Source organism: Pristis pectinata, chromosome 3 (assembly GCF_009764475.1).
Source record: "Pristis pectinata isolate sPriPec2 chromosome 3, sPriPec2.1.pri, whole genome shotgun sequence".
Classification (NCBI taxonomy): Eukaryota; Metazoa; Chordata; class Chondrichthyes; order Rhinopristiformes; family Pristidae; genus Pristis; species Pristis pectinata.
In genome coordinates, this window is record NC_067407.1 from 94,668,757 (window position 1) to 94,687,240 (window position 18,484).

Consider the following 18,484-nt stretch of genomic DNA (forward strand, 5'->3'; position numbering starts at 1 on the left):
GGAACACAACAGCTAACTGTGTGAAGTGGTGTGTTGTGATGTGGTTAGTTTTGTTTTACTCCTTTCATTACTCCCTGCTTAACTCGCCCAGTATTATTCAGACAAAGAAGAAATGTCAGCAGGAGCCTCCGCTCTCACTCCAGAAACATGTGCCCACTCGCTTACTTACGATGAGTGTTTTGGGTGCAGAGGAATGGCAGCAGAAATGCAGCACAGCCACCCAGCCACAGAGACAAACGAAACAGGCAGCTTATATTCTGCAGGTGTGTAACAATACCGAGAACAGCTTTGCTCAATACAGTGCAGACTCAGAATTTTCCTGATTCTCACCAGTCACTGAAATCCCAGGGGATACTCCTACTTTCACTCCAAGTAGTGATCAGCAGGATTCCCCAGAAGCATAGACGCACTGCTGTACCTCACACAAGTGACCAATGGTGAGGAGTGGTTGAACTCCAAGTCTGCTCTGGGCCCTCCCTTGTACACACACTATCCAACACAGCTGATTAGATGGTGATCAGGGTCAAGCCTGAGTAGCTTTCTCTTTGAGACCTTATTTCCTTTCTCTCTCCTAGACCCTCAAGCCTTCCTTGCCAAATTGCCATGGGACAGTGTGACTGATCATTGAACCCCCACTGCCATGACTCCGGGCTCACTGAGCTTCAGCGACTAACTAACTCGGGATCCCTTTCTCATCTACAGCAATTTCTCCCCTGTGCCCACCACAGCCAAATGCTCCACTGACTTTTACTAATCACAGCTTCAGTGTGTAAAACCTGTTCACATTTGACTAATTATTATTGATGTGATATGAGTTGTATACCACATGACTGTGACTTTTACTGTTTTAAGAACTCAGCACCATGTCGAGTTTTAGTGATTTTTTTTCTGTCTTAATTATCAATTTGCTCTCACTGTTTGTGGCCTCCTGATAGATGGCCAACAGTTCAGACTTATAGGTCATACCCCACTCTCCAAATGGAGACCATTAGAATGACCATCAGATGGTTAATAAGTGATATTACTCTATTAATCTCTCCTCTTGCGCTTTCCCTGTGGCTGCATTTTTCTCTCCTTCAATTTTACTTCTGTGTGTTTCTCTATTAACAGTGACCCTTAACAGTGTTGATGTGCAGCGGGATCTTGGGGTCCAAGTCCATAGCTCCCTAAAAGTGGCTGCACAGGTTGATAGGGTGGTAAAGAAGGCGTATAGCATGCTTGCCTTTATTAGTCGAGGAAATGAGTTCAAGAGTTAGAAGGTTATGTTGCAGCTTTATAAAACTCTAGTTAGGCTGCATCTGGAGTATTGCATTCAGTTCTGGTCACTCCATTATCAGAAGGATGTTGAGGTTATGGAGAGAGTGCAGAAGAGGTTTATCAGGATGCTGCCTGGATTAGAGGGCATGTGCTATAAGGAGAAGTTGGACAAACTTGTGTTGTTTTCTCTGGAGTGGCAGAGGCTGAGGGGAGATCTGATTGAAGTTCACAAGATTATGAGAGCCGTAGATAAAGTAGACAGCTGGTATCATTTTCCCAGGGTTGGAATGTCTAATACCAGAGGGCATTTATTTAAGCTAAGAGGGGTTAAGTTCAAAGGAGATGTGTGGGGCAAGTTTTTTCCACAAAGAGTGGTGGGTGCCTGGAATGCGCTGTCTAGGGTGGTGATGGAGGCCAATATGACAGAAGTGTTCAAGAGGCTCCTAGAAAGGCACATGAATGTGCAGGAAATGGAGGAATATGGACATTGTGTAGGCAGAAGGGAATAATTTAGTTGGGCATTTGATTATTAATTCAATTGGTCTGGCACAACATTGTGGGCCGAAGGGCCTGTTCCTGACCTGTTATTTGATAATCTGTCATATTCTGCCCCCTAGCTCCTCTAATGCATCTAATGCTATTATTGGCTCTGATACTCTCTATAATACAATTTCTACTACTCCATCTGATTCTCTGTAACACTCTGATACAATCTATGATCTGTTTTCTGGCCAATTTGCTCTCTGAAACTCTTGGGTACTCTCAGTTACTCTGGTAATTTTTGGCAGTCTTTCTGATACCCCGTTCTATTACTTCCTCTAATGCACTTTCTGTTACTCTCATTGATTCTCTTGGGCACTCCTTTGAAAATATCTTTTATGTACTTGTAATGTTGATACTCTTGCTGACAGTCTTATGTTTTAATAATCTGATTTTGTGTTTTTCTCTGAGATACTGTCACTAATATACTTGCTAATATACCCTTTGATATTATGATTCTCTGGCCAAATTGCTCTCTGATGCATTCTCTAATGCCCTCTCTGATGCCCTTCCTGATATGCTGTCTGATACCAGGCCTGTTATTTTCTCTCTCTGTTTGTCTTGCTGATACTCTCAGTGTCAGGCCCTCAAAGAAGGATTCATGAAGGCAGGACCCCACCAATGATCAAGGACAGCTGGTGCTGGTCAATAGTCACTGGCCCTGTCAGTGACTCCCATGCACCAAGAATTAATACATTAAGAAGCTCTGTGAAGCTCTCTTCTGTCACCCCTACTCCTCTACACTTTACCGTGTGTTGTAGTCCTATTGCTGCATGTTAGCAATTTAACAAGATGACGAAGAGTTGTACATGTCCGAAATATCTTGGCATCATTGGTGCAGCCAATGCTAAGGCTCTGCAGGGAAGGATCACAGTCTAGCCTCCTTCCATGATGGCACATGGAGGGACTGAGTTGGGTGGGGTAGTCCCTGGAACAATGAAAGGGGTATCACCTCAGGGAGCCACGTGAGGGGCAACGGTGCTATGTTTGTTTGTGTTTTTTTTCTTTAAAGTTTACACTACTGAATGTAACAACCATGAATGTTAAAGTTTTGTTTTTGCACTGCCTCAGGAAAGCAGCCAGCATCATCAAAGACCCCACCCACCGACCCTGGACATTGCCTCTTCTCCCCTCTCCATCAGGTAGAAGGTACAAAAGTCTGAAAGCACCTACCACCAGGCTCAAGGACAGCTTCTATCCTGCTGTTCCCTATTAGGATGAGAATGGACTCTTGACCTCACAATCGACCTTGCTATGACTTTGCACCTTATTGTCTTCCTGCACTGCACTTTCCCTGTAGCTGTGACACGTTACTCTGCATTCTATGTTGTTTTACCTTGTACTACCTCAATGCACTGTGGAATGAATTGATCTGTATGAACAATATGCAAGACAAGTTTTTCACTGTAGCTCGGTACAAGTGACAATAATAAACCAATTCCAATTCCAATTCTTCTTATATATATATAAAGAATAAAGTCTATTTTTGAAATTAAAAAAAATTATTGCTCCTTCCTCAGCTGCTATTTTCCCACAACTTCAACAAATTCAAGAAGGTGCCGATTGCTGAGGTGACACTGAATTTACAGGATTCTTGGACAACTGCTTAACTTACTGAAGTAATTAAACATGTACCACCATGGATTTCGAGAAACAGCGAACAGCGACTGAAGTCCTGATTTACAACCCGGCAGCGACATTCGTTCACAGTGTTTGCAGGTTAAGACAAAAATAAGTGTATTTGCGTCTAACGCACTGTTAACGAGAGGAGGAATTCTGAGTAAACGGGGTTTGTTGATGGCAATGAGCTGTTTATGATGGGAACCGAGTACAGTTCTCTTTCCCCTGTCATTCGCTTGAAAGCACCCGCAGTGGAGGAAACTGTTTCTACATCTAGGTGTCACTTCCCAGAACGATGTTGTAATCACATGGTACACCAATAGCACCTTCCGATCATGGGCGCAGCATTCTGTCACAATGATTGGGTGCTGATTCCAGCCTGCCTCTCCTCAGCCTCAACACAAGACTCAGACCAGCAAGGGACTGTAAATGGTCCACGTTAGCCACAGGTACAGGATTCTGCGCTGGCGTTCACACCCAGCGTGGGAGGAACACTTAGAGAGACTCCGAATGGTATTCTGCTTTTGATCAGTCACTGGAAGAAAACAAGTGCCGCAGATCTCCGGGACAAGCCCAGACTGGTCAACAAACTGCTCACTACCGAGCAGCCCGTCATTCTGTTCCGAGAAGCCGACTTGCCTCCTCGCTCCACGAGCAGGACTCTTGCTGCGGGGGTTATCTCGGTAAGTGACTAGCATTTCCTGTTCTCTGAACAACCATCGCTCAGTCTGAGGAAATAGCTTCTTTATAGTGCTGCTTCGCTCGAGAAATTTTAATTCTAATTTTAGCTGCTGACTGCTTGTAAGTTTCATGAAAAGTCTGTGAAATAAAATAATGGTCAACAACTTACACCGTTGAACCATTATTATATATTCATGGGCAGCAAAATGAAATGGATCAGTTCATCGAGCTGAATCGGGTAAAGACGCCCGGGGGTCGCCCGTCCAAAGATTCGTCCATCCCAAACACAAACTCAATATCCCAACAAAATGGGTTGAAGGTGCGGATGCAGTGAAGTGTGCGGGGGAACAGTTTCTTCCACATTCTCTTGGTTGCAGTAAGACCAGTTCCCCGTTTGAGTGGAGGCAGGGGCGGTGTCCATGCGGGCACGGTTGAGCTGGTACACTCACAGCCCTTCTATAGACCGCCCCGGGAAGGTGATGGGCTTTCTTCCATGAGTGCGCTGAAGACCCTCACACAATGGTGTGGGAGAGTTTAGAGCTTTAAAGTGAAGACTGAATGCTGGGTTATATCCACACCAGCGTGGTGTGTGATGCTGGGTTGCTCCACTACCTTACTTTGGACTTTATTACAACACTTAAGAAGCATCTAGACAAGTACTTGACTTGAATCACCATGGCATAGAAGGCTCTGGACCTATTGTGGGTAAACGTGATTAGTGCCGCATATATGGGTACTTGATGGCTGGCATGGACGTGGTGGGCCGAAGGGCCTTTTTCTGTGCTGCATGATTTTATGACTCTGAATCTACTCTCAGCCTCTCTCCTTCCATTCAGTCGTTATGAATGTTTCTTCGGTTGCCATTTCATTTCTTGTATTCTCACTCTTTCATGACATTGGTATCGTCCCCGGCCAAATATTTGAAAGGGGGCCAACCTTTTTGAAACAGTTTCAGTGATATTTGCTGTAGATACTGAAGCGCTTCTTTGGAAAGTTGGAGTGTGAGTGAGCCCTGGTGGGTAGAGACAGACCACGATACCATCCAAACAGGACGGCGATCTCTCCGAAGTAGTTCCTCTTATTAACCAGAACTTTAATAGAACTGTTCACTTGACCATTGCTGCGTTGTTCCCATCCTAATCCTACCGAGAGAGAGGGAGATTCAGGCCCTTCAGCCCATCAAGCACCCATTCGCATTCGTCTCATTATTCCTCCTGCATCCACGGTGCCCACTCCCCAACCCCGTTTTCCCTGCTGCCCATCTACATGAGGGGCAACCTATAGACGTCAGTGAAGTCACCAAACAGCACGTCTTTGGCATGTGGGAGGAGGCAGGAGCCCGCGGGGAAACCCCACACGTGCCAACTCCACACAACATCCGAGGGCAGAATCGAACCCGTATCGCTGGGGCTGTGAGACGGCGGGGACCCATACCACCGGGCTGGCATTTCTTCCGAGGGACCAACTATTGCATTAGACCTGAAACTGCACTATTCTGCGGATCAAGGTATGCTCAAACTTCATGCGAATCAGATGAGGACAGTGGGAACATAAAATGAGCTCCAGTCAGTGGGACCACGGAACACAAGATCCCTTTCAAAATGAAAATTAAAACTGGCCTCACTTAAATAACTTTCATTCCTGTTAGACAGGGTATTTACAAGAAACGAAAGCAGAAAGTCCTGGAAATACTTCGAAGGTCAGACAGGATTTGGAGAGAGACAGGTGAACGTTAGAGGAAAGGAATCGTAATAAGCAGAAAAGGTCAGTGGGGTGGAATGAAGAGTTGTGTGATGCTGGGCTTGGGTGAGGCTAAAACAGGAGACATCCCAGAGTAAGAGGGATCAGTATTTCCGAAATTGGTGCTTGGAGACTCAATTCAGCTTTTTATTTTAATTATCCTTTCCCCACCCTCGCCCCTTCTCCTCTCGTCTTACGTCAACCCTGGTCCCGGGGACTGGATAAGAAGCTGTTCCAAAGGTAATGACCACAGGGGAGGGGTGAATCCAGCTGTAATGTCCGGCTGCTTTTTTTGAACGAGGGCCTCCGCTGGCTGTCGCTTCTGGATCTACAAACCATACACGAGGATTCGAGTACGGCAAGTTCAGTGCGAATGTTTGTGAAATAACTTTTGCCGGCCAAGGTGGAAAACCTGCCGGAGGCGAAACAGACTGGAGCAGATCTAAAGAAATGCATTGATCATGTTGTTTTAGATCTACCTCAGTGCTTTGGAGAAGACGACAAAGCGAATAATGTTTTTTTTCTGAATGACGCGGATTTTTCCGCATAAAGTTCGTGTGTGTCCATCGGGCGGGCAGCCCCTGGGGATGCCTGCGAAGGTGTGCCCAGTTTAACATGCGGAGCCAAAGTCTGGCAGGGCGGGTCACCGTTTCATTCCACCGTTCCGGGGTCCGGGCAATCTCTGCGAAGAGCTGAGGTCAGACTCTGTCGATAACACCAACATTTGAATTGCTGCGTGATATAGCAGGCCCAATCGTTGGTTGTATATCGACGCCAGTGTTCATCTAACGTACACAAAATGCTGGAGGAACTCAGCAGGTCCGGCAGCTCCTATGGAGGGAAATAAACAGTCGACGTTTCGGGTGGAGACCCTCTATCAGGACTGGAGAGGAAGAGGGCAGAAGCCGGAACAAGCAGGTCGGGGGAGGGGGGAGGGAACACAGGCTGGCAGGTGAGAGTTGAGTCCAGGTGAGAGGGGGAAGGTCGGTGAGCAGGGGCGAGGGATTCCTTTCCAGTCCTGATGAAGGGTCTCCACCCGAAGCGTCGACTGTTTATTTCCCTCCATAGATGCTGCCTGACCCGCTGAGTTCCTCCAGCGATGTGTGTTTCTTGGTCTGTATTCCAGCATCTGCAGAATCTCTTGTGTCTCTGGGGTTCAGATAAGCACAGCTGGTATGTGAAGTTGTACTTCAAGTTATACTTGAAGTCTCTCGTCAGATTTACCCCCAAACTGGCTCGACCAGCTGGCTGGAGAGAAATATCTGACGGAATGTTTAGCGGGCACTCAGTCTGTCCGGCTTCTGGGGAGGAGGAGCGGGGGAAACTGTCACTTTCTGCTCGTTACTCTCCACCCTTCCATCTCGCTCCCTCTCTACCCCCCTCTCCCTGCTTCTCTCCCTCGCCATCCTCTTATATCTCCCCTGATGCTCTCTCTCTCCCCTCTTTCTCCCTTTCCCAATCTGCCTGAACCCCCTTCCTCTCTCCCCTTTTGATTCCCACTCTCTAATCCTTTGTTCCACCCTTCTCTCTCTCTATCCACCCATCTAACTATCTATCTCCCAGCAAGCCCTGATGTAAAGTGCAGAAGGAATGAAAGCAAGATAAACATTTTTAACTGTTTATAATTTTTACGGAGAACAGTACAGCACAGGAACAGACCCTTCAGGCCATGATGTCTGTGCTGACCATGATGCCAATTTAAACCACATCTGCCTGCGCATGGTCTATGTCCCTTCATTTCCTGCCTGTTCAAGTGCCTGTCCAAATGTCCCTTAAACACTGCTTTTATAATTGCTTTCACTACTTCCCCTGGAAGCACTTTCCAGGCAACTAACACTCTTAAAATTTGCCTCTTAAATCTCCTCTAAACTTTCTCCCTCTCACCTTAAAGCTAAGCCCTTTCTCTTTGACATTTCCATCCTGGGAAAATCTCTATCATTCCTATCTATGCCTCTCATAATTTTAAGTACTTCAATCAGGTCACCCCTCAGCCTCCGGAGAAAACAATCCAAGTTTGTCCAGCCTCTCTGAATGGCAAATTCTCTTGTGCACCCCCTCCAAAGCCTCCGCATCCTTCCTATAATAGTGACCAGAACTGCACAATACTCCAAGAGGCCTAACCGGTGTTTCAAACAGCTGCAACATGACTTCCTGACCTTTATATGCTACACCATCTTTACCACCCATCTACTCATGTTGCCACTTCTAGGAAGCTATGGACTACAATGCAGGATTAGTATTTTCCTTTGAGAACAACCACTAAATTAGACTTGAAACTGGAGTATTCTGCTGATCCAGGTTCACTCAAATTTCATGCAAATCAGATGGGAACAGTGGGAACACAAAATAACCTCTAGTCAGTAAACATTTGGGATTGACACACACCAAAATCTCTTTAAGAATGAAAGTTAAATTTCACCTCATTAAAATTACATACAAGCCCACCAGGGACAGTGTTTACAAGTAACAGGAGCAGAAAATGCTGCAAATACTGAGCAGGGTAGACAGGATTTGGAGAGAGATGAGTTAATGTTAGAGGTCACAAGAACATGAACATAAGAGCAGGAGCAGGCCCCTCAAGCCTGCCCTGCCGTTCAATATGATTATGGTTGATCTTTGCCGGTTTCAACTCCTCTTCTGTGCCAATTCCCCCTCACACTCAATTCTTCAGTCTTTCAAATATTCATGTCTCCAGCGAAGGTATATCTAATGGCCTCCACTGCCCTCATGGGCAGAGAATTCCAGAGATTCACTAACCTCCAAAAGAAGAAGTTTCTCTGCAACTCATTATCTGAAATTGTTGAACTCATTGTTGAGTCTTGAAGCTGCAATAAACCAAGTCAGGAGATGAGGTGTTGCTCCACTACCTTACTTTGGACTTTATTACAACACTTAAGCAGCATCTAGACAAGTACTTGACTTGAATCACCATGGCATAGAAGGCTCTGGACCTATTGTGGGTAAACATGATAAGTGCCACATAGATGGGTACAATGGTTGGTATGGATGTGGTGGGCCAAAGGGCCTTTTTCTGTGCTGCATGACTTTATGACTCTGATTCTACTCTCAGCCTCTCTCCTTCCACCCAGAGCAAGAACTGGGTGCCACCAGCCATCCCATCAGCCTCCGTATTCAATGGATTCTGCCACCATCAGACATATCTTCACCTCTCCTCCCCTCTCACTTTTCCCTAGGAAGTGTTCCCATTCTGGTTCATTCTTCTTTCTCCATCAGTGTCCATCTCCCTTCTTATGGTATCTTCCCATGCCATGGCAGGAGATGTAAGACTTGCGTCTTCCCTGCTCACAATCTGGGGACCCAATCTGTCACAATGTCACACAAAGAGCGAGATCGTGGAGAACCCAAATGCAGGACACCAGAACAAGACTGGAGTCAGGATGCCTCCTCAGTACCAAACACAGAACGGCAAACAGAAGGAATCTTGCCTCGGGACTCTGAGATGGAGTCGCGACACAGAAACAGCAAAACCAGGACTGCTCTAGAGTTAACAGCTCTAAGCAGCCAGGAGACAAAGTAAACCCAGAGATAGACCAATAATCCAGCCACTAGTGTTTGTGAAACCAGGGTTCTTATATTAGTCTCCTGATGGAACTCAGGTGTGTGTCATTAGGCAAACAGTAGTGCATGGAAACCATGTGCTGCACGACAAGGCACCATCAATGGGCATAAGGGGCAGAATCGAGAACCAGCACTCGGAACCATGGCACAATCACTCCTTTCAGCTGAAGCAGCAATCTTCCAAATTCATATTCACGACACCATATTGTGGAAACCAAATGCAAATTGAATGCCTGTGGAAAACCTCTGTTCAATCCCCAAGAGTGACATTGAGCTTCAATTTACTGTCACTACAATTCTCCGTCCCATTCCCACCCTGGCCTCGCTGTATCTGACTCTTACACAATTCCAACAAAGTCTAATGTAAGTTTGGGAGATTAACTATGCTTTTTTCTCACCATTCTCCTCTTCTAAGGCATTCCTGAGAAGGAAGATGTCAATGCATTTGACCGTTGCATGCCAGCCACCATACCATCTTGACAGAGTGAGGTCTTGATTCAATGGCAAGGGGAACCAGAATGATTGGAGGGCAGTTTCTGCTGCACAGACACACACAATCAGACATGATCTTGCTCACACCCTCTTAGCTTCCCTTCCTCAGGATCCAGCTCCTCTGTGCTTCACTTCCACCCTCCCACAGTGTTCCTACTTTTGCCCCCTCCCCTAATTACCTCACTCTGGACCCTGCCTCTGCTCTCCTCCCCTTCACTCATCCACTTCCCTCTCACTCCTTGCCACTTCCTTTCCCTCCCAATTCCCCTGTTCTCCCCCACCTCAGCCCAGTTCTCCAGCTGCCAGCCACTCACTCTCTCCCAAACAGTAGCTGCCCCACCACTTGCCCCATTGATTGTTTGCTCACAATTGCCAGTTGGCTTCCCTGCCCCTAGTTGTAGCAACCGCACAGCCTGAAGGCTTGAGGCCCAGCCCAGAAGCCCCAGACCTCTCCCAGAAAGCCTTAGGAGAGTCTTCAACCACCCACTCGGTGCTGGCTGCCACTAGACCACATTCACTAGGTGAGCGGAGGGTGGCTCGGAAGGTCCCACTGTATACCTTCTCTGCGGGTGGTGACAGACTCATTCTGTGGGAGCGTCTCACTCGACCACCATCATCACCTGGCCTATGCAATGACTCCAAACTCTCTCTCCCATGCTGATTTTAAACCCACAGGGCTTACAACTGCTGTGTGGCTCCCAATATCCTGGCAACTCTTTGTCAGCCCAATGCCCCTAAACTTCCAAGGCCTCTATCTGCCACAAAACCCACAAGTCTTTCACACTGCCCCCAAACACACATGGTCTTGGCTCCACATGGCCTCTAAACTCCCAGGGTCTCTGACTTCCTCACTGCCCCAAACCCATAAAGCCTCTGACTCCCACACTGTCCCTAAATCCATGGGGGCTCTGTCTCCTACATTGGCTGTAAACCCCAAGGTCCCCTCTCTCTGCATTATCCTGAACCCAGAAGGCCACAATTTCCTCCGCTACCTCTAAACTCATGGATTCTCTGTCTCTGCACTCTTCCAAAGCCCAGGAGGCATCTGTCTCCTCCATCACTTTTAAAGCCACAGAACCTTTGTCTTTACACTGTCCCTAAACTTTCTGAGCCTCTCTCCCCTGTCCTGTCCTCAAACTTGCTGGACCTCTTGTCTCCAAACTGTCATGAGAACAGCAATGCATAACTAGGGAATTAAAGAAGATTTTTAAATAAATAGTGCGGGCAAGGGATCAAGATTGGAATGATCTGGAAAATCAAAGAATAGAGATGATGCTCGTGAGAGAGATATCAAGATTGAAAATGACAGACTGTGACAGGAAGAGTTAGAAAGAACAAATCTAAGAGAGAATCAACAGATAAAGCTGGAGGTTACAAAAATGATAAAAGGGCAGAACGAAACGCTCTGTAGCTGAATGCAGCTAGCATTCAAAGAAAGCAAATATACTGAGCACAGAAATGGAAATAAATAACTATGATCTGACTGCCATTACAGAGGCAGGGCCGCAGGTTGACAAAGATTGGGACCAGAAGACAGGAAGGGTTCATGACATTTGGGAAGGACAGGAAACTAGGAAAAGGTGAAGAAAGTGATCATTAATCGGTGATGATCTTAATGCAACAGAGAGAGGGATCAGCTAGCTTCAGGAAACCAGTATGTGGTTACATGGGGTGGAGGTGAAAAATAACAAAGGCAAAAATTCAGTTGCGTACAGATCCCCTAACATGGAGTAAATAGGAAAAATACTTTCCAAAAGGTATGGCAATTATCATGGAGGATATTAGTTTACATAGAGACTGGAAAATTCTGATGTCCAAAGGATGCCTTGATAACATTTCATGGAGTGTTCCCAAGATAGTTTCTTCGAACAGCTAACCAAAGAGCCGGCTATATTAGGAGAGGTATCGTGCAATGAGATAAGATTAATTAATGACCTCACAATGTGGGTGCCCCGAAATAGCAGTGTTCCTAATATTATTGAATGTTATGTTCAGTTTGAGAGAGAGAAGAATAGGTCCAAGTCCATTATTTTAAACAAATAAGAGCAATTGTGAGGGTGTGGAAGCACAACTAGCTAAATTGAACTGGCTAATTTGGTGAAGGGCTCAACCAGTTGAGATGCAGGGGCAGACATTTTCAGGGGATTACACAAGAGACAAAGTCCAATAAGAAAGAAAATTTCCCAGGGGAAAACCCTCTACTTCTGGTTAACTCAAGAAGTTAAAAATAGTATCAAATTTAAAGTAAAAGCATAAAGATGAGTGGGAAGTTGAAGGATTGGAAAGTTAAAAACAGTAATAAATAGTTGAACAAACCAGATAGAAATGTAACAACGGGTAGTAAGAGTTAACATAAATGTTATAAAAAAGTGTTAACAAGGTGACTCCAGGAAATTAGTAATGGAAAATAAATAGACAATAGGTGTACTAAAGAAGTACTTTGCATTCAATCTTCATAATAGAGGATACAAGTAACATCCCAGAAATAGCTGTAAATCAGGAATTGGAAAGAAAGGAGGAACTCAGGAAAATGACAATCACTGGGGCAGTAAGACTGAACAGATTGTTGGAGCTGGGGACTGGCACATCTCCAGCATCCTGATGGACATCATCCCAGGGTTTTAAAATGAATAACTGGTGAGGTAGTTGATGCGTTGGTTTTAGGTGAAAATTAGCAGCAACATGGGTGAAATTTTCCACTTTGGGGGTAGGAGGGGGCCTCAATAGGCATCAGTGTCTCCAAAAGGAGGTAAAGGATGAGCCCTGATCAGATTGAAGCAAAGAATATACTGTATATCCCTCAAAAAGGCAGGCTTCGCTAGGAACAATTCCCATTGAAGCATCCTGTATTTGGAGGAAGTGAGTGAAGTTGGAGGAAAGGTTGTTTGATGTGAGAACAATTTCGCACAGTGGTGGTGGAGGAGGACTAGTTTGACCTTAATTCAAGCAAGGAGCAGAGGACCCTCAGGCCGTCCTGGTGTGGAATGGAGGTGCGGTGGGATGGACATCCATGGTGTTATGAAGACGGTGGGGCCATTACTAACTGAGAGCATCACTTCTGGAGGGGCAGTGCTGGAAGAGTACTGCATTGTTAGTGGGGTAGCACTGAAGGAAGAGGCTCAGATGGGGATGGGAAGAATATTGTCAAAGTGAGGAAAAATCAAAACGGGAAGAAATCATTCCATGCTATTTACATTGTTTTTGTGTAACATTTGCTGTTTGTGGTTGGAAATCAAAGGAGATTCATCCCAGAAATTCTCCCTCTAGTACATGGGAAATACAGATAGATCATAGTGCAGAATCAGGCCATCTGACCCAATGGGTCTGGTCTGATACTCATGTTCAACATGAACCTCCACCCAGTCAACTTCATCTCACCTGTCAACAGATCATACCATACCTTTCTTCAGAATTTATCACCCAAATCCAGGAAGTTATTGCCATGGCAAAGCCCCGCAGATTTCTCTCCTCTGTGCAGTCTCAATCCATTTGTTTCCTATCAGGTTAAACTTGGATTCATTGGAATTAGATTAGCACATAATGGTGTGGGAAGTTGCACCCTGCATCCCAGGAGTGACTTGAAAATATTATCGAGCTGCCACCTCGAGCCAATACTGAGGGAACTCTGCACTGTTGGGGGGGCAGTACTGAGAGGCTGTTGAAGGGAAGTAATGAAGGAATGTTGTACTGTCAAAGAACAGTATTAACGATACACTGCAGTGTTGGAGGAATGATACTGAGTTCATGTTCACTGTTGGAGAGACGTAGCTGTAGTAATGGAAGGGCATTAACTGATTGAGTGCTGCCCGTTTGGAGAGGCTGTGCTGAGAGAGTGCTGCAATATCGGTGGAGCAGTCTGGGGGAGCATTGCATGGCTGCAAGGAGTTGCTAAGGAATCAATGTACTGTTAGAGGGTAGTGTAATGGTATCAATGCACACTTGAAAGGATAGTTCTTAGGAAGCATTGTACTTTTGGAGGGGCAATGCTGAAGGAGCCCTGCACCACCTGAGGACCGGTACTGAAAGAGCAGTTTACTGTCTAAGGTTCAAACTTACTGATGAGATTTTGAAGTAAGTTTCCAGGGTCAATATCTACCCTTCAACCACTATCAGTGGAACAGATTATCGGATTATTTATATTATTGCTGTTTGTGAAGTTTAACTGTGCAATAATTGGTTGCCACATTTCCAACATTACAATGAGGTATTTCAAAAATAAGTAGTTTGCTGCAATGTATTTTGGCGTTTCTTGAGGTACTGAAAAGTGCCAATTCTATACAAGATTTTTATTGGAGATTGTAAACTTGGTTATTAGGATGCATGGAGGTTTGTAAGTAATTTATTCCTGGTGACATTGGTTTATTTTAGTGTTCACTTTCTTCTGTTCTTTCAGAGACAATGAAGGACAGGCTTGAGGAATTGATAGAGCTTTCAAAACTTCATCAACACTCGACAGAGGCTCACGATAAGTTTGATTCCCCTCAGGAGAGCTTGGTGTTTGAATGCGACTTCATTTTACAGAACCTTTATAAGGTAGTACACCAGATCTGGGAGGAAAATGGGCGTCTAAAGGTGGACATCAGGCGCCTGGGGAAGCAGAACACCCGCTTCCTGACCTCAATGCGACGTTTCAGCAGCATTAAGCGGGATTCAAGTTCCATTGCTAAAGCCATAAAAAGCCAAGGTGAGAAGATTCAGCAGAGGTTGCAGAACCTGAACAACTACATAGAGGAGTTAACAGAGACTCATGGGCCCAACGCTGCCATTGTTCGCATTGCCAAGGCACAGCATTATACCCTTCTTCATGCTTTCCACAATGCCATGTCAGAGTACAACATGGAGGAGATGAAGCAGCGGGAAAACTGCAAGATCCGGATCCAGCGGCAGCTGGAGATCATGGGGAAGGATGTGTCCAGTAATGAGATGGAGGAAATGATAGAACAGGGTAAGTGGGATGTGTTCTCCGGGAACCTGCTGAGTGAGGTGCGAGGGGCACGAACTGCACTGTCGGAAATTGAGCAACGCCACCAGGAGCTGCTGAAGCTCGAGTCCAGAGTCCGGGACATCCATGATCTGTTCTTGCAGATGGCCTTGCTGGTGGAGCAACAGTCTGAGACTCTGAACAACATTGAGGTGAATGTGCAGAAGGTGCAAGACTATGTTGGGGTTGCCAGGACTCAACTGGCTAAGGCAGTGGAGCTCAAAAGAAAGAACATCTGTCGACAGATCTTCTGCTGTTGCGGTTGCTGCCCCTGACCCAATGTCCTCTCCTCCCACCAGCTCTCTCTCTGCCTTGATGCTGCTTCACAATTTCACCGCAAAGCTAAGTGGCACCTTCCCCAAGGAAATGGTCTGAAACAAATGCAATGACATTGTCTTTATGTTGGTGGCATTCTCGAAACCTGCAGCCTCTCCAAGTTAGAGGGATGGATTTGAATTATGGAGTTTGCTTTGTTTCCCTATCCCTGTCCTACCCTACGCAACCCCCTGACCTAAGACTGAAGACCCTCCCACCCCTGTACAACACAGGTCTACTCCTTTTTCCAATTCTGGACTTGAAATACAGGCCAGGTGTTTCTTAGTTGACTCCAGAGGCAGAACCTTGTACGGTGGCAGGATGGCACATGGAATTACTGTAACACAGTTTTGTTTGTTCTGTGATTGGTGATCATTTGATAATGGCGGTTGAGTTTTGTACGGTGTGAATAGCTTTATGTTCTGGTGCTATGTTATTTAATCCAACTACCCTATCTTCCCTAGTTCATTACCCACTGTACTTTCAGTTGAAAGATGTTCGGTGGGGTTGGGGGTGGCTATTGCAGGGGTCGTGGGCAACGTGGGGTGGATGGAGAGGAGGGGAGAAGAAGATGGCAGGAGCAGGAGGGAAAGTGATGAAAGAGAGGTTGGGGACCATGTGTGTTCAGGTGCCTGAACTTACAGTAATGAATGTGATAAATCTGTTAATTTGTGTACTCTAACAAGGAAAATTACCATGCAGACCAACTGGTTCATGTATGTCCTTTGTTGAATGGGACTTCCATTATGTTAGAGGGAAAAAGGCTGTCCTGTATTCTTTCTCCCTTATCACACTCCCTCCCTGGGCGCCAAATCTACAAAAGTTGAATTCCAAGCCAGGAAAGACCACATGACCAGCATTTCAGAGTCAAATAAATATGCCCAGAAATGGTAGCCATTTGTATCTTTTCTGAGATCAGTGGTACATAAAAAATGTGTTGAAGTATTTGCTGTTGAAGACCTGCCCATCAGGAAACTGGACTGGACACATTCTCTCACAGGGGTCATCTCCCCATCATATTTTGTGCTCGTGATAACATCATCACTGCGGCAATATCCATAACTTTCCTACCAACAATTAATGGATCAAAGGATCATGACTTACAAGCTACATTATAAATTTATGGTTCAATGAAGATGAAAGTAGACAATCATGTGTGACTTGAAGTGTTCTCTTTGGTACATTGTTTTTACGTTGTATAAATCTCATGCGGAGACCCATGTATTATCATCCCTTCCACCTGGAGACTAGCAGCAACGTGGCCCAGTGATTGGAATGGAGAGGCCTCATCCTGGAACTGCCATGGATCCAGATTATGCCACTGGACCCAGTCAGGCCAAGACCTACCACTGGGTGCCCAGTGTCACTGCGCTTTCTCCAGTTTTGTCCCTCACCCATCAATTTCCCCTCTCCTACTCCATTTCCTGCACTCCCTGCACCAGCCAACCCTCCCATTCTCTCTCAGTTACCTGGCACCCCATGATGTCTTCACAGTTAGATCCCTGTAACAGCGTTTGTTTTGTGAGGTGAGTCTGGACTTGGCGTTAGGGCAAAGAACAGAGCCCCTTTAGCACACTGAAAATGAATGAAATCCAATTCCCAAGTAATGGAGCCTCCATGACAAACCCCACCAACACACACCAACCCGTCGAGCAGTCCAGGGAGTGACGTTAGACTGCAGACGCCGCAGCTGAGGGGAGAGCAGGAGCGGGTAGAGGAAGAGTGGGAGGCAGAGGATACAGGTTGGGTGGAGAAGTGATGGAAAATGCAAGAGGGAAGAGGAAGAGAGGCAGAGAAGGGATAGAGAGGGAGGAAGAAGATGCTGGCGTAAAACACTGTTGCCAAGTCTCATGTTGGCAAAGCACTCTGTATTTATATCAGGAATTGGCTGCCTGACCCAATATCAGCATATGACGCCCTATTTCTTCTGAACTGGACATCTGGCCGACAAAGATAGAGCCCCAGGCTGATCCAGAGCTGGATGACTCAGGAACAGTCACTCAACACACACAGTGGCCAAGATTCTGCTGTGAGTGGAGAGAGCTGATAACCTTGCTCCTAACCTCAGAAATAAATTGAAACTTCCAATGGAAATTACTGGCCACAATTGGAATCTGGATCCACACGATCCCTTGGGCCAACTAAGGATGGGCAATTCAAGTATTTTCCACATTCTGTGCAGCAAGTGGGTGGCAAGGTTATGTATTACAAGTGACCTCTCTCTACGGTTAGTTTTAAAGAATTTCTCACTCCATTCATCGTAATTTGTTTCTTCCACAGATTCCTCTGCCATTCAGTGTTATTGTTTGAAATTTCCAGCATTTTTTTTAGTTCTTTGCTTCTTACTGGCTTGAAAGGCTTGGAAAGTGTTCAAAGTGCAGTTATATGAGTTCACGTCCTTGCCTACACATGATGTCTGGCCTGCTCTCTAATTTTATGTTTTGGAAATTTGGCACTGGGGTTCACACGTTTTTTCACATTACTGTTGTAGTGCAACAAGTCTTTAACAGTAAACAAGTAACAGGGTTGCTCTACAGAAGAAGCAGATAAACTTATAAAAACCCAAACATGGTAATATGAGAGACCAGGGCCTGGTGATGACCCATGAATACTGTGGTCTGTAGATTACAGGTGAATACACTATTTGAAAGAGGATTTAATTTGAAGTCTGGGTGTTAATGAATAAGCTCTTAACCTAACATTGTCCAAGCTCACAAAGCAGTCAGTAGGAGGATGGATTTCCCCTGGAGTAGGGAAATGGAAAATTAATCAGAGACCTGTTCCTGAATGAGAATTATTAGTGGTGATATAACAGATTATATTATTACATGCTGGGAATTACAGCTGGTGACGTTATGCAGACTATTTTTATATTATTATGCAAAAGTCTAGGCTGAAACACGTGGGTAGTTTTATGGGAGAGTTGCACCATCGGCAGTGCTGTCTTTGGACAAGATGTTAAACCGAGGTCCCCTCAAAATGCATAAAACTCCGAAGGCACTGTTTTAAAGAAGTGCTCGTCCTGTGTCCTGCCCAATATTTAACTTTCAATCAACTTCATTAAAAGATGCTATTTGGTAATCATCTCATTGTGTTGCACAAAATGACTACCATGGTTACAGCAGGGACTACACTTCAAAAGTACTTCAGAAGCCATAGTGTGGTTTGGGATGATCTGATATGGTGAAAGGTGTCGTATAAAAGCTTGTCTTTTTTTCATTCCATATGACTGTGAATTGCTGCTGGCATTATCAGTGATGGTCTTCTGATTGCACCCAA

General features: G+C 45.5%; 1 protein-coding gene across 2 annotated transcripts; it reads left to right on the forward strand.

Annotated features, from left to right (window-relative positions):
* The first annotated feature begins 3,748 nt into the window (after positions 1 to 3,748).
* Positions 3,749 to 18,289, forward strand: stx11a (syntaxin 11a). 2 transcript variants are annotated; one of them, XM_052012793.1, is made up of 2 exons: positions 3,749 to 4,100; positions 14,303 to 18,289. In XM_052012793.1, the coding sequence occupies exon 2, from the start codon at positions 14,308 to 14,310 to the stop codon at positions 15,163 to 15,165; it is 858 nt and encodes a 285-aa protein (XP_051868753.1). In that variant the 5' UTR covers positions 3,749 to 4,100; positions 14,303 to 14,307; the 3' UTR covers positions 15,166 to 18,289. The 2 variants fall into 2 exon arrangements, with proteins under 2 accessions (XP_051868753.1, XP_051868754.1); XM_052012794.1 differs by lacking the exon at positions 3,749 to 4,100 and adding an exon at positions 5,449 to 5,605.
* The last annotated feature ends 195 nt before the right edge of the window (positions 18,290 to 18,484 follow it).